General features: G+C 46.7%; 1 protein-coding gene across 2 annotated transcripts in view; it reads left to right on the top strand.

Annotated features, from left to right (window-relative positions):
* Positions 1 to 17,057, top strand: part of LOC144116042 (organic cation transporter protein-like) — a 179,748-nt gene that overhangs the window by 150,072 nt on the left and 12,619 nt on the right. For both annotated transcript variants that reach the window (XM_077650709.1, XM_077650708.1), the window contains exons 8-9: positions 10,032 to 10,246; positions 13,531 to 13,712. In XM_077650709.1, the coding sequence (XP_077506835.1) occupies positions 10,032 to 10,246; positions 13,531 to 13,712 (397 nt within the window). The remainder of the gene's footprint in view (positions 1 to 10,031; positions 10,247 to 13,530; positions 13,713 to 17,057) is intronic.

The raw sequence follows: 17,057 nt of genomic DNA, 5'->3' as shown, positions 1-17,057 counted from the left end.
AGCCTGCTCACGTCTTTATCGTACAACGATTTTTAAGACGCAAAATCACTTACCATGACGGCGAGACGGATGTGAGACGGCAGGGATTCAAAAATATCCTTCCGGGCAGCAGTGTCGAGGTAGAAATTTCTCTCCCGCTGGCCAAGGGCGCGGCAAAGCCAGCGCTCGTCTCAATTCGCTCACAACGGCGCCGTACCGCCGTTCGCAAACCAGAGCAAGGGGCAAGCTCAGCCGTCGTTTACGATACCCACTTCGGTGAACTCGGTTAAGCATCCATCTTCCCTTTCTCCGTCGCGCATCGAAAAGCAGCAGCGGCAAACTCACAGTCGCCGCTCACGATATCCGTTCCAAGAGAGGCTCCAGACAACCCGCCGCGCTCACTTCTGCGACGCAATCCGAGACGGCCCCGCTGGCGCTGCTAGGCCTAGCGCCTACGCCGCTTCGGTCACAGCGTCCGCACTCACGAGTCACGACTCTCTCGCCGTCTTCTGATCCTTTGCGCCGCCTGCTGTCGATTGCATCTCGACCTCAACCAAAACTTGCTGCTTCGTTCCGGAACTAAGCGAAACAGATAAAAGTACACAGTTCCACTGGCGCGTTCTTTTGAACAGCAGCAGGAATTCGACCTCGCTCGGTCTCAGTTACCGTACAGTTTTTTTTTCTACACTTCCGAATGGCGACAACCACTCCGTTAGAGACGGCTGATGAACGATTGCGGACCTCGTTAGCACACCGTCAGTTCTAGCTGGTGTTGCTTCGGTGTTTATGATATCATCTGCACCGTTTGACCGGTGTTCTCGTCTGGCGATGCGGTGTTTTAAAGCGGACGAACACGGATAAACCTCCCATCTCGTGTCATTCGTGTTTAGTGTGTATGGTCTGAGCTCACTCTTAATCACCTGAGAGTTCTAATAGGCGTATGCTACCGTCCAACTTCCTCGTCGCCTACGTTTGGTGACGAACGTTGCGATGCTATTAATATCGTCGCAACACGCTTTCTTTCATCCCCACTATTCTTATTCGGCGATTTCAATTTTTCGAACATAACATTGAATACCGACTCCCCTTTAATGTCCCCGTTCTCCTCTCAAGGTCGCGAATTTTAGATGTGTGCTCAGTTTTCTCGCTAGTGCACTTGTGCGCACAAGCAACTAGAGTAACAGACAGCGCGCGAATACACTAGATTTAATCTTGACAAATCGATCTGACATAGCCTCACCTATTACATACCTGCCGGGCATCAGCGACCACTTGCTAATGCAATTTGACATTAACCTAGGCCCTCCGAATACGAACAGAAAGAAAAAAAATATACGGGACTACAACAAAGCAAATTTCCAGGCTATAAATAATGAGCTGTCTCTTTTTATCGATGCGTTCCTTGACAGCTTTGATAACTGCAGTGTTGAAACTAACTGGAGCATGTTCAGAGCTAGTGTCTCCCAACTCACTGAACAATACATTCCTCAACACACTGTTACCACCCACCCAAACGCTCCCTGGTACAATAATCACAATAAGCGTTTATCTAACAAAAAGAAACGCCTCTACCGCATCGCAAAGCTCTCGCCAACTAGTGAGCGTTGGGCATCGTATACGGCGGCTTCCAGCACGCATGTTCAGGCGCTCAAAGACGCTAAAAAGCACTTCCACTCGCATGTTCTGCCCGCTATGTTAACGACCAATGTGAAAAATTCGAGCGGGTCATTAATCCTTCCACCGATGACAGCATCGCCTTATCTGACCTATCAGGCGACCCCACTCCTTCCGACATTTGCGCCACGATTCTGATCCGCGCATTCACTGACAACTTTACATCCATGTCTGATGTAACAACTCACCACTTCAACTCGGTTTCCATGCCACCTATAGCTGTTGCTACTCCAGGTGTCGGTAAGCTTATTGATGCATTCAGTGTTCATTCCGCTCCAGGTTACGACTGCATTAACCCAATGTTCTTAAAAAGTACTTCAACTTTTTCTTCCATTATACTTACCAAGCTTTTCCAGCAATCACTTGACCAATCAACGCTACCTACTGTGTGTAAAATCGGAAATGTGGTTCCAGTCTACAAATTCGGCAGCAAAGCATCCCCTGGTCATTATCGTCCCATATCCCATACCAGTAATTGGCGCAAAATTCTTGCACATATAATATTCAGGAACCTTGTTAACTTACTCGAATATACCTCCTTTTTTACGTCTGCGCAACATGGTTTCCGGAAATTTTACTCTTGCGAAACACAGCTAATATCGTTTACGCATACATTGCATCGTATTCTAGACCTATCATCACTATCTGACTGTATATTTCTAGACTTTTGAACGGCTTACTACAAGGTATGTCGCAAACTTTTATTTCACAAACTAAAACAACTCAATATTGACTGAGTGTTATTGAAATGGATTGAATGTTTTCTACTTAGTCACCCACAATTTGTTTTTGGTAACGGTTCTAACTCCAGTTTTACCCAGATGTCTTCCGGGGTTCCCCAAGGTTCAATTCTTGGACCCCTACTGCTTCTAATTTACATTAATGTTCTTCCCTCTCTTGTGAACTCTCATATTCACCTATTCACTGATGATTGCGTCATTTTTAGAGAAATAACCAACGCTAACGAAATTACAATATTTCAGCCAGATATAACACAATAGAGAACTGGTGCAAAGATTGGCTGATGCAGCTAAATATTAACAAATGCAAAGTCATGCGTGTATCAAGAAAAGCTTCCGCCCCGCCTCACTACTACATTGATAACGTTTCGTTGGAATCAGTGTCGTCATATAAATACGGAGCCGTTCACATTACTTCAAATCTTAATTGGTCTCTTCATTCTGAGAACATAATTAAAAATGCTAATCGCATGCTAGGATACTTACGTCGCAACTTTTTAATGTTCCTTCGAATTTGAAACTATTGTTTTATAAAACACTAATACGACCTAAACTCGAGTATGCAACTCTGTACGTTTCATCCTTGCTAACTACAACCGCACAGAGAGTATAACTGCTAAGAAATATAATAACTGCCTCGCAACAGAGACCTCGCGTAGAAAAGTGTTTCGTCTCGCCCTGTTCCACAAGCTGTATCGTCATCCCGCTTCGCGTGATCACCTCATCCCCCAGCCAATTAATGTATCCCGCCGCATTGAAAACGAAAACGAGTGTTAAAAAATTTTGGCGCGTTATACACTCTGCGAACGACCCATTAATTAGACTACAAGACGCCTCCGGTAAACTTATCCGTAATGATCTTTGTGCTTCCGTGCTGAATGACACATTCGTTTAAAGCTTTTCCTCCATTTCAAGCGTTAATCTTCCATTCATACCGCACCACAGGTTCCCGACAATGCCACCCATAACTGTCGATCCACCTGGTGTAGCCAAATTAATTGAATCTTTAAAAAATGATTCTTCACCTGGTTCCGATGCGATTAGCGCTAAATTCCTAAAAAATACTTGTGCTTATAGTTCGGTTATACTAACCAAACGTTTTCAACAGTCACTCGACACAGCAAGCCTTCCTAACGACTGGAAAATTGGGAAAGGTGGTTCCACTACACAAGTCCGGTGGTAAGGACTGCCCTCAAAACTTTCGTCTCATTTCGCTCACCAGCGCATGCTGCAAATTACTAGAACATATTTTCAAGAATGTCTTTACCTTTCTCGATGAGAATTCATTTTTCACGCCTGCGCAACATGGATTTCATCAAACATACTCCTGTGAAACTCAATTACTTGCCTTTACTGGTAAGCTATACCGCATACTTGACAACTCATCTTGCGCTGACTGCATTTTTTTTTAACTTTTCCAAAGCCTTTGATAAAGTATGCCATAAATTGCCACTACATAAAATGAGTCATCTTAATCTATATCCTAAGGTCTTCCAAAGGATTAAATCTTTCCTTCTAAACCGTTGGCAATTTGTGCATGCTAATAACACTTATTCACCGATTGCTAACGTGCTATCTGGTGTTCCACAGAGAGCGGTCTTTGGACCACTCCTATTCTTAATCTATATTAAGGACCTTCCTTCTGCCATATCTTCTAACATTCACCTTTTTTTGCGGACGATTGTGTAATATTTCGGGAAATAAATAACATCAATGATACTGACACTCTCCAGTCAGACCTTAATTTGGTGTCAAACTGGTGCACTACATGGAATATGAAATTAAACACTAATAAATGTAAAGCTTTGCGTGTTTCCCGGACATCTAACGCTCTTCCTTCATATTATCTTGATGGCACTCCTCTTGATTGGGTAAAAGCATGTAAGTACTTAGGTATTCATATCAGTCAAAACTTAACGTGCTCTATTCATATTGACTACGTGATTAATAACGCTAACCTCATGTTAGGATACTTACGTTGCAATTTCTCTGGTGCTTCCTCATCCCTTAAACTTCTCCTCTATAAAACACTCATACGTCCTAACCTAGAATACGCCGCATCAATATGGGACCCTACACATGAAAACTTCACATATTCCATGGAATTAGTCCAAAATAATTTCCTTCGCTTCATTCTTTCAAATTACAGCCGTGCGGCAAGCATCACAGCCATGAAATCTAACGTCTCACTCACACCGTTACAATCTCGCCGCAAAATTGGTCGCCTAACACTATTTCACAAGCTATATCATCACGTTGCGCTTCACAACTATTTCATGTCACCCCCCGAATACATTTCACGTCGCATCGATCACCGCACAAAGTTGGCATCCCAACATGCCGCATAAAATCTTGTTTTCAGTCATACCTTCCCCGCACATCTGTGGAATGGAACCGCCTCCCGATATTGCAGCCATTGCTGATAATAGAATCTTTCATGACGCTGTAGCTAATATCGTTCATTCTGAAGAAAGTTGATTGTGTGCTATATCTGCTTCCACTGTATTGTATCCTTGTTTCTATACTATTTACGTTTTCTGGATGTTGTTATTTGTTTTATTCTGGAGCAAATTTATTTTGTAATGTCTATTTTAACTGTATTCTATTTCATTGTTGTTTATCCTAATCAACCCACTCCCCTCTGTAATGCCTTTGGCCCTGAGGGTACAATAAATAAATAAATAAATAAATAAATAAATAAATAAATAAATAAATAAATAAATAATCACGAAGTCGAAATTGTGTCATGCAACGCGAGGTGCTTCTCGCAGTCATTCCTGCTGCGAACCTCACGTGACTGGAACCACCTTCCCGCAGAAGTTGCTGGCATTGTAAATTCTGAGCAGTTCTGCTTAGCAATAGCTAATATTGCATATTCCGATGCTATTTAAACATCCTTGTAAGCAACCATATTTTTCTCTCTGTTTTTGTATATCAACCACTTCCCCTCGGTAATGCCACTGGCCCTGAGGGGTTATGTATATAAATAAATAAACAAATAAATAAATAAATAAATAAATAAATAAATAAATAAATAAATAAATAAATAAATAAATAAATAAAATTATCCTACACTTGAGCAGTTCCAGTAGCTTTTTTGGCAGTTTCAGTGTACGGGAAGCGTATTTTAAATCATGTTCGTTGTGTATTTTTATAATGTATTTTTAATAAGCAAAAATCGGATTTATGCTTAAAGAGGCATGCATAGAAATGTCATTACCAATATTTATAAGATAGTTATTGCAGCTGAGGAGTTCTATACAGATGTAAATATTGGCCGAAGAAGTCTGGACGATACTGGGAGAAATAGTAGAGCTGAGAAATTGGACATTGCACCTGTAACGAAGTAAGAAAGCCTAGAAGCATTGCACAGGGGGAAAGCAACTGGTGTGGACCAGACAAAATCACGTCTGTTGAAGGACAGGGGCGAAATTGCGCTAAAAAATTGAACACCCTGTTTACTAAATTCCTCATCACCTCGAGTGTACAGGAATATTGAAAGAATGCGAATTTTCTCAGAAACTGTACGCAAGAGAACTTGCAGGACTCTGTCCAACATTCGTGGACAATAATTATCACGGCTCACCGTTGGTAAATAGTATATACACAGCTCTGTATTGACGTGAAAGACGGTGGCTCCGCCCCCGTTGGCAAGCAGAGTATCTATCTCCATGATTGATCTGTTTGTTTACTCAAATTCCTTCTATATGACGCCACCGTCATACAGCATCGCAAGTTGCCCAGCTCTTCATCATTTGACTTTGACCTTGAGCATGGAGAGATTAGGGGATGTCCACCATCTTGGTTTGGCATATACGCGGCACTATTGCCTACGGGACTTTTCTCCGCGGTTGGACCTCTGAAGCTTTTCAAGGTCATAAACGGAACTACACTACCCTCTTGAAAACCTGGCGTAGTGATGCTTTCGCTTCAAAAAACTTACGCATCTTGGAGCATCATTTTTCGCTGACGGTAGTGGAAAGGAGCGATTTATATACTGAGGAAAAATTTCAGCGTAAATTTGCTATTCCGTCTTCTCCCATTATTGTCGTGAAAACACAATCTTTTAGGAAGACAATTTTTAGAGTGATGTCTGCGATTATTTTCCGGCGAATTGCAAGAGCCAAAGTTGTTTTTTTTTTTCAATGAATTAGACAGGTAAGTGTGCATATTATTACTGAAAAAAAAAGATTCAGGTTCCGCTAGCTTTTACTTTTCTTTTGCGGGGTTCAAACTCGCTGTTTTGTAAACTTGCGAAAGCGACATTTTCCGCCTCGTGGGATATGCTATTTATTTTCTTAGTCAACCGTTTCCTGGGAAAATAAGCCGCATTCCTTGGCGGCTACACATCCGCATATAACAAAAAAAAAAACATTTCATTGCAACCAATCAATGGTCACAGGACATCGATTAACTTCCTTCTCTGAACATACCGCTGTAATTTTCTCATGCTGACCGCAGTGACCAAATTCTGTGAAGAATATTTGCATGTACACATGCAAGCAATGCAGCAAGTTGGTCGTCCTCATCATTCCTTCGCACCTGAGGATGAGCAAAACCGATGCTGAGCCCTGGTCCATCCTGCAGCTTATATACTCCGGCTCTTCCGTACTAAGTCCTCCCCCTCGCCACACAGCTGGAGAAATTATGCAACCTCTTTTTTGACAGAGGGAAGCTATCTTTGCTAGGGCTTGTTGCGGCGTTACTTGTCTCGTAATTAAAAAGCACCAGACGTGGGAGACAGGTCCGTGCTCGCCTATACAGTCTCTGCTCCATGCTGATCTATTGTAGCATGTGGTCATGCTCTCAATTTCTATGGAGGACTCTGTTACGTGTAAGGCATGCGCGTCACGTTTTTCATCCTGAGCAGTGTCCGCGCTGGAGAACCCACCCGGATGTATCGGTAAAAGCCACATGCGTGTTTTGCGGCGTGGGCAGAGCGAGACTATGCCATCCAAGTGAGTTTGAAAGAAGGATGTTATTACCATTGTTTGGAATGAATTTCTCCCACAGTTGCATCCAGCGATTCACGCGTGTATCTTCAATTATTCCTTACCCCTTGCATTGTCGTCGACACAAAGAGCTGCAAAGCAAAAGACGCCTTCGCTGCAACGAACGCGTAGAGGGCGGAAAGTTCATCGGGCGCTTCTAAAATTTTCACGTGGCACGGCGAGATTTAAACAGATTGAGGCTCGTTCTCACCAAGGAAGCTTCCAGCCGTGCGCGTCCCCTTAAGAGCCCTTCCTCAACAGCCTACTTTTTGCACAACGCCCTGTTAGCATGGGGCGCAGTTTGGGACCAAAAAAAATGGCAGGGTTTTCATATGGTTGAACCGAGTAGGACGTGCGAACGCACTTGAGACAACACTTCCTCAAAGGCAACCACGTGCAATATCGCATCGTCGGCCGCTATCGGCAGCCGCAAGCGGGGAGGAGGGGGGGGGGGGGGGGGGGGGGGGTGCCGGTTCTTTTCGTATAGGCAGCCGCTTACAGCAGCCGTGCCGGGGTGCCGGTTCCGTGTGTTGACAGTGCAGCTGCGCAAGGCCTCCGCCGCTGGCGGCCCGTGAAACGACAGAGGTTGATGCTTCACACATACCTCGGACTTTGCTAGTAAAATAGTGCTTTCTCATTAAAAACAAAGGGTAGTTGTATGAAATGATCATGCTGCTAATGATCATGCTGCTGAAAACGCCCATTTGCTCACTGTGAGCAGAATGTTTCCACAGTTGAGGTGAACGCGCTTAGCGATCACAGAATCTCACGCGAGCGTGTATATTTCTTTATTATGCAATGATTATTCTGTAGGAAACGATGTCAGAGCGCCCTGTGTTATAATATTTTTTTCTTTTTTGAAAACTTACGATTGCTGGTATGAACACAAAGACAAGTTCTTAGTACCGGGCTCACAAACAGCAACAGGAGCGGCTCTTCCGAACAGTGAATAGACTAAATGGCATTTGGCTGCACAATCCAAGAGCTCCTGCGAGGCTAAACGCACAGCGTAGTGCATGATTATTTGAGCCGGACGAGTGGGGAAAGTGAAACTCACGCAAGTAAATGGTGCACGCTGCGGACTTTCTACTCTGTACGTTGTCTAACGAAAATTGGGAGGTCTGGCACGTGCCATCGCGGGCGAAATCTCTACAACAATCTAAAAGCGATCTATGTGCATACGCCTTCCAACAATCAACTCATTTAAGCACCATGCATTCAAGCGCGCAAGCTACACAGCACATGTGCGGTCGCTCAACTCAATAAAAAATTAAAAAACGATCCGCAAATGCTTACGCACGAAGTTAAGAGCCCCCCTATGCGCAGATATATCGTTCAACAGACCGTCGTACGCAACACGCTAGAGGAGGAGACAGCCGCGCATCATGAAGCTCAGCACCACCGCTTGACGACTTCCCGGCAAGGCGGGGCTATACTGAAAACACTCGGACACAGCACATCGCACCTGCCACCAATCCCCGATTTTCGACCTCCATGGTACCATCTACCCCGTGTCACCATACTGCCTATACCCCGCAACATGAGCTCGCAGAGGGATTAGGCACGCTGTGAAGCAAGAGTATGTCACCTGAGGACTCCATCCCATGACACCTACTACAGAGAGAAAACTTCGCTGACTCCAACGCTATAACTTCGTCTGTAGGCCCTAGCCATCCGGAAGTCCGTCATCACACCGGCGTTCCTGATCCCTCCTCAGCTGAAGCACAAGCAATCGCATAGTCGTTCCTTCACCACCCTCACCAAACAAACACCATCATAGTGCGCACAGACATCCGCAACGCACCGCTGTGACTCCGTCAGCAGCATGCTTCAGGGGCATATCGAAACCCAGATAAACACCTGCTTTCACCAGCACCCAAACCTGCACGTTCTTGTGGAATGGGTCCCCGGTCAACAGGGAATAGAAGGGAACGAACGGGCACATGCCCTTGCTCGCCACATGGTCTCCGAGCAACCCTCCCCGCGGGCCGTATGCTTACAACCCCAAGGATGAGCAGGCTATGCACAGAAAATACTCAATAGAAAGTCTGGAAGAACTAGGACACTTCCGCTCCCCCCTCCTCCTAATCTTACTCGTCGCGAATCTACTTTCAGTAGACAAGACGCAAAAAAAATTCCCGCCATGTGATCTGGGCAACCGCCACACACTCAAGCGCTATGGCCACCCCCTATTTCAGGTACGTGTTGCCTACCCTGACAACACACACACATATGGGACTTCCCCACGTGTCGCACAGTCCCCACACTACCTCCAATGTAGATTCCTAGCCACCCAGGCACCCTATTCTTGGGGGAGCTGGGCCGCGCCTCCTGTTGCACTCCGCAGAATACTGTAGCATAATTAAGAAACTGTGGCCACTGCTCGTGGCCCATATCGCCCACGTCTTGGACGAGTTTTGACTTTCCGATCTGAGACAGTGACCCGGGCCATGGTCGGCAAATACTTCCTCTTTCTATCTCTCTCTCTCTCGAGCCACCTATAAATAGTAGCGATACTGGCATCGATTGCCGCTCACGCGGACTGTAGGCTGGCATTCATGGCTGGCACGGCTTCTCTGGATATGCCATCATTTATGCTTACTAGACGTGCTTCTGTTAGGAGAGTAACGCCGCTTCTGGGGCGCAGGTTCTGCGACAACCTGCTTCTGTTTGCCACGACGCTGTCCTCGGTCGACCTTGGCGGCAGCCGGTTCGTGAACTTCGCCCTGTCGGCGGCGGGCGAGATCCCCGGTGGCCTGATAAGTATGCCGCTGGTGCGCTACTGCCGCCGCCGGAGGTCGCAAGCGGCGTTCCTGCTGCTCGCTGGCCTGGCTGCCATCCTCATCTCGGTGCTCCCGCTCGGTGAGACCCCCTCTCGCAAGGCCTGGGAAGCCACCTGCGGAAGTTCTATGTTTTGCACTGAGTCGAAAAAACTTCCCTCAACCTATGCATGGCCGAAAACCCGTTACTGACTTGAAGTGGAAATGTCCGATAGCATGCTGGGCCAAAGTATTTCAGTATTCACGACTGCAATTCTCGAGACATTTCTCCCTGGTGTCAATGTCTCTCTTTGCACAGACCGTACATGCAGTGGTCGATTACTGAAAATCGGGCTAATACATAAAAAGAGAAAAACAAATTTTCGTCCTTTCCTGAAAACTTCCCATATTCCTTTGTATATTGTTTGTGAAAAATAAACATGTGATGAATTTCTGCAATAGTTAAGTACCGCGCGTTAGGTAAACACGGTTCAGTACATTTCATGCGACAAAAAAATTGTAGGTCCCTAATTACCATTACATGATGACATTGCGATAGCATTGTGTCCTTTTACTGAATTTCACTGCTTCTAATCTGCCGCAGTTTTGTGGGGCTTGCTGCAGGCTCGTCTAACGGCGCTTTCACAGTGATGAACACGAAAGCTTCTAAACCACAGCGCAAGAGACTGGCCGTTTAACACGCGGGATACTAAGCCGCGGCGATGGCGTTGTGGTCCGAAGCACTGACCAGCGGAACTATTTGTTTATTTGGTAGTTGGCCTACCCCCAACACTGGGTTCGCCCACCCCCACTCTTATTGCGAACACGCGAGCGCATTTTCGTTCTCTTTGGAAGACCACTGCGTGGGACACCGCCGCTCATCGCACCAAAGTGGTGCTATGGAAGATGCACCTAGATGTGGTGCTTCGCGGCGTCTGCCACTTCACTTCTGTGCGCGCCGTGTCGGACGCAGTGGCCCTTCAAAGAGCACGGGAATGCGCTCGCGTGTTCGCACTAAGAGTGGCCGACCCTTTACATCTCCCCTCCCCCGCTTGTCCAATTTCCAAAACACCCCCTTTGCCTCCGTCTCACCCCCCCCCCCCCCCCCCCACAACCCACCTAAACCTTCCAGTAGCCTCCACCCACCAGAAGCTGCCCACAAAGCAGCTGGACGAAAATGCGACTGCGAATTAGTGTTCAAATTGCCCAGTTTTCATCTTTTATGCGCGAGCAATAAAATCCCTATCTAAGATTTCTGTGGTGTTTGTCTGTCCGCAGCTTCTCTGCATGGCATGGAGGTTGCTCGGAAAGTGCAACTTACAGTGGTGAGCAGCCTAGTCTAGAGCGCGCCGACGGTTCTTTGCGGAGCAGGTCAGCGCCATCTAACGTTAGGCTCTGGGTTTGAGTTATGCGTACCGTGAGCATGCGGGGCAAAAACGGAGGGAAGCCTGCTCATCGTTTCCTTGTCGATCACACGTCCCACGCGAGTTCGTTTCGTGCCGACAAGGCCCCACTGCCTGCATTTGGGACGCTGTGACGATGCCCAGGGCGTCGCCATGCCGCTGTGGTTCACGAGTGTAACGAGATGGCCAGGCAAGCAAACGCGAGTGATAGCGGATGATCGCGCGTTTCTGTATTCAAGTTCCTTGATCTGTACGAATGCCAAATGCGGTGTCCCTCTTAGCTGATAGCGCAGCGCAAAGGCACGCCATCAAACAATACGCCTGCAACGCATTGTGCGTTTGGTAACGCGCAACCTTATACGGACGAGACGAAAGCAGGCAACAAACTAGGCCCAATTCTCGCACACGCAGTCTCATGCGTGTTTGAAACGCGCGGTCACCCGATATCACTTGCTTGCCTAGCCGTCTCGTGATTAGCGCGAAGCACGTTGGTTTTCCGGCCGCTGTTACATATATTGAGCGCAGCCCTGGCGGCGTGAAGCGCAAACACTGAGCGGAAAAGATGCCGAGAACCCACTTTATTTTTGCCGCGCATGCGCACGGGACGCATAACTCGACACAGAGCCTAACGTTACATGGCGCTGACTTGTTCCGCTGAGCACCGTCAGCACGCTCTAGACAGGGCTGCTCACCACTGTACGTCTCACAAACCCCAGAAGTGGCTCCACATGCCATCGCAGGGCAGTGGCGCATCGCTTAGCTGCTGCTTCACTGCGCCAGGAGGGTATCAGGACACCCAGCGATCTACGAATGTAAAGTAGTGAATGACCAATTCTGCATATATGGGCATTAACCCATTAACGCTATCGCGTTATACCCTGAAGGCTGAGCGTAAGCCCTATTTTGCCCATATTTGTCTGAAGCCAGTTTGACCATGAAACCCGAGCCTTGAGTTTAAACCCAAGTGCTTGCGCACCTAATTCACATTTGGCCTAACGACGCTAAATCGTCCGCTATTTTATTCTCTTTCAGCGCTCAAGTATATCGTTGAGTAGCGAAATAGGAAACACGCCACCTCTTTCCTTTCAACGACACGGACGCGTTCATCTGCAACTCTTTCATCATTATGTTTCGCCACCTGATGGACGCGTGGAGAACTGGACAGTCAACCGCTATCTAAACTGGTCTAAGAAATCTGTAAATCAACAACGCACATGGGCGCTTTTTGTGTGTATTCGGGAACCTTTTTTATTTGTTCTTTGTTTATTCCGGCACGCGAAGCTCTTTCTTCTTAGTTACACTCCCAGCTCGCTGGGACGGACCGCTGTTCCAAGGGGTCAAAAAGCTTACAACAGGGCGCAGGACTAGGAGTGGGATCATTCAAGGAAAGGAAGTTCTCCTAACCTCCTGCATAAGACTACTGTGTTGTGTTCAAGTCCTGGATTCTTGCACATCAGATTTAATTGTGAGGCAATTGTGCAGTATTGCAAGGTACTGCTATGAAAACATTAAAGGGAATGGTCGTTCTTTCTATCCGTAACAAGACTCAAAACCTTTGATAGTTTGTCCATCGCTCGCATCGAATAGTTCAGACTTTCATAGAAAACCAATGGGGAACGTTGTGACGAGAGCAAAAACGTTAATAGCAACAAAATGCAAGCCTACCGAGGGGAGATATGCGGATAATGGAATCTTACGATAAATGGAAAAGTACGTTCATTAACGACTAAGCGTTCGTAAATGGCTCAGAAATGCTGCCTCCTATCATGGTACCAGCCAAGATCACACGCCCTCACAAAATCTGTGTCGGAGCGGTAGCCTACCGAAAGGCGCTACCAAAATGGCTTCCACCGCGGTTAGCGTGGCTATGAGGGTGGGGGCCACTGCTATGGTCAGTATACGTTAACGGTGTTCGTGACTGTGACGTTCATAGCGGCGGCATTTTTTTGTCAGCCTGCTCACCTCGCAGTATACTTCTGTGCAGAAAACCTGTGGCTCCGATTGGGCCTGAACATGACGTCTCGCTTCCTTCTGGTCATATCGGGCGCCATAAAGTGGGTCTACACCATGGAGCTCTTCCCCACGGCTACGCGGAGCTTCGGGTTCGCGGCCTGCTTCACAATGGGCCGCATAGGGGGCATCGTGGCACCCTTCATGAGGGACCTGGTGAGACGCGCTTTTTATGCGAAGCATAATAGGGACACTACTTAGCTCAACCATAGCCCAGCCTAGCGCGGCCGCGACCACCAAGGCTAACTCCCGCTACTCCCGCTAGGGGCGCTGCAGCCGAGCACGTGGTCTGACGTCACGACAGCTGAGGAGAGACGGGGCTCAACTCGCGCGGTCGCCGCGCGGCCGCGACCACCAAGGCTAACTCCCGCTCCTCCCGCTAGGGGCGCTGCAGCCGAGCACGTGGTCTGACGTCACGCCAGCTGTGGAGAAACGGGGCTCAACTCGCGCGGTCGCCGCGCGGCCGCGACCACCAAGGCTAACTCCCGCTCCTCCAGGAGATTGCTAAACAACGAAGAGACTAGCCGGACTTACGGGCAGGCGATACCGAATCCCTTTCACAAATCTATTATGCTTCGCATCCTAGGCTTAACCTTAGCTAAGCCAGGCCATTTTTTGACGAGGAGTCGCTTCTTCCCGTCCTCTTCTCAGGGGTACGCTTATTGCTACTGCGGGTGCATGTCGCGACTGGCAGGCGTGTGTGGAATGACGCCTACTCAGAACAGGGCCAAAGTTCCTTTTGTCAATGTCACTCAAAATGTAATCCTCAGGTGTCTGGGTCTTCCGTGAGGACATACGGAAGGTTTTCCAGCCGTAGGTCGAGCCATTTTTTTTCTTTATGACCTATCTACGTGACACGGATCTCAATGCCGTGGGTTGAGCTAGTTGGTCGTTACGAGGAATAGCCGAAGAAATGCAACGGCATAAGTGGCAGGTTAAGAGCAGTCATGGCAGCTACATGGCTACCGTGAACAGTACTTAAATAATAGAAGCATACTTCATCAAGAAAAGGGGCCGACTTGCGTGAGGAAACGGTCCATGCCTCGAGCTTATGCTCTTTTTTAATATAAATAATCAATTAATTGTAATAAAATAAATAAAATATAATGCCGTTTTTGAAAGGTTCGGTGCGGCATTTTAATCTTTTGACTTTTTTTTGCTTTCCTTAGTGTACCTTAGCGTTCTTTGTGTCAGTTCCAGTTACTTTATGCAGCGTGTGCTCATGTTCGGATGTAGAGGGGGTTTTTTTTCGAAAAACTAAACTCTGGTGGTAGTTGACGGCCGGCCTGTCTATTGTGTTTCTTCCTTGTTTTTCCTTGCCGGTAAATTTCTTCAGCTGCCTTCATAAACATGTAATGGTGTTTAATGATGCGTGTTGAGTGTGGTTTTAGGTGGTTTAACGAACCTATGCGACTCAGTTATCAGGCACGTCGTAATGGAAGGCTCCGAGTAATTTCAACCCCCTGGGGTTTTTTAACATGCACTGATATCGCTCAGCACACGGGATTATAGAATTTCGCCTCCATCGAAATTCGAGCCGCGGCCGGGATGGAACCGACATCTGTTGTGTCAGTAGCCGAGTGCCATAGCCATTGAGCCACCGCGGCACCTCACGTGGATGCATGTTTAATTAGACACATACGCGGCACAATACATACTTAAATTAACAATCTGAAGCAGTCTCATGGCAGAGCGGGAGAAACTGAGGAGATATCTGAGCAAAAAGTTGATTTAGACACAATCCACTTCGAAGGGTGCTCTGAGCATCCCTATGGATACACGGGGCTTGAAACAGGGAGAACTATGCGAGGGCACAGTGAGTGCGCTCTCAATTCCGGCGGCAGATAGGCTATATACAGATGTGATGCGATTTTTTTAATGGCGTAAAAGTCTAACGAGCATGATAACGCGCGCGGGGTTTGAAGGATGGGCCAGCTTATGTGCACTTCACGTTTTGTAAGCGCATTGTCTGGCTGGTGCTACGTGGTAGTGCTTGTAACTCCGCCTGGAAGAAATGTGTGCCGTGACATGAACCGCGTCGTGCTTGTTTTTCGTGGGTGCCCTTCCTGTTGCCATAATTTTAGTTTCGCACAGGAGCATTATTTAAATTCAAAAGATGCCTAAAAATTACGGTCTGTCATTAATAAATTTCATCAGAACAGCTATTCGTGATTTTTTGAGGCGTCCTGTCATGATTTGCTATGGCATAAAGGCTGCACTAGCACCTGTACGGAGCTCGCTCAGACGGTTTCTCGTTGCCGATGATGGCACGTCAGGGTCACGTAAGCCGCGCAGGTCACATGATGTGTTACTTCGACGCTAGACGCCAGAAATGAGCCATTAACACTTTTGCTTAAAAAAAAGGTCAGCATATACAGTCATCAAACAGCTTACGAAGCCTTAATCCTAGCTGCGAGCTCCGCGTGTTTCTGCGATCGCACTGATAATCTTGTGAGCAGTCATTTCATTTCCAATGAACCTTTTATTACCTCTGGCTAGGTTGCTGTTCTGGCTGCGTTCAGTCTTTCTCAGATGTGTTGCTCTCGAAGTTTTGACGTGCTGTCAGAAATTGTACCGAAACGACGACAGAGCTGACTTGAAAAGTCGCCTTGCTTTTCATGGCTTTGTGTGCCGAAGGATTTGGGCAATCTAGTACTCAGTAGAAGGGTTGACGAGAGCCTAGTCATCGCTCACTGTTCACTGTTGAACCTAATACTAATATATTCTTCCCTTTTGCTCGGAATAAACTGCAATTAGTGTTTATCGCATTAATGGTACTTTTTATCCTCTTCTGTAGTGTAATCAGTCTGACATTTGCGGAGTAAAATAATTGTTTGGTACGAATTGATATTCAAAAATATGCTTGTGTTGTCCGCGTAAATGGTCAATTGTGTTCAACCGGTAATGTTTACATTGCCACTTATATACATATTAAAGAGAATGGGCCCTAAAATGCTGTCCAACCGAATTCTGCAACTTAGAAACCTGGAGCTGATCTAAGACAAAGCCATCTATGTAACCTATTGACTTCCATGTTACAAATGAGACTATCCTGAAGGTACAGCTTTCCCACCAAAACCATACTGCTCAAATTACGGAGTTAACGTTTCATAACTAATGCATATGAATGGTTTTGAAAAGCGCAAAAATATTCTGAGTAATTATTATCTTCAACTTTGGGAAACACAGAAAAAAGCAAGAAAAAGTACTGAAGACCAGTCTAGCGAGAGGCTCTCTGCTTAGCACGTACTTAAAGAATAAATAGACTTCACCCAAGACCTTCGGTCGATAAGTGATGCGTTTGAGTGCCGTTTCTCTGTGCGAGATCAGTTCCTTTAATTTACAGTTTGCTCAACTCGTCTGCGTGACTTTGCTTGTGTAACTTAAGTGTTCACTGTTGTAAATTCTGTATATATATTCCTTGATTTTCTTCATCTGCATTCATCGATCGTCTCCTCCTTCATCACCGCCGAATCATCCACATTTGGAGAGGCTTGAGCG

This window comes from Amblyomma americanum, chromosome 1, assembly GCF_052857255.1.
Source record: "Amblyomma americanum isolate KBUSLIRL-KWMA chromosome 1, ASM5285725v1, whole genome shotgun sequence".
NCBI lineage: Eukaryota > Metazoa > Arthropoda > Arachnida > Ixodida > Ixodidae > Amblyomma > Amblyomma americanum.
Note: the sequence above shows the minus strand (reverse complement) of the source record. Positions and strands in the feature narration are given on the sequence as shown.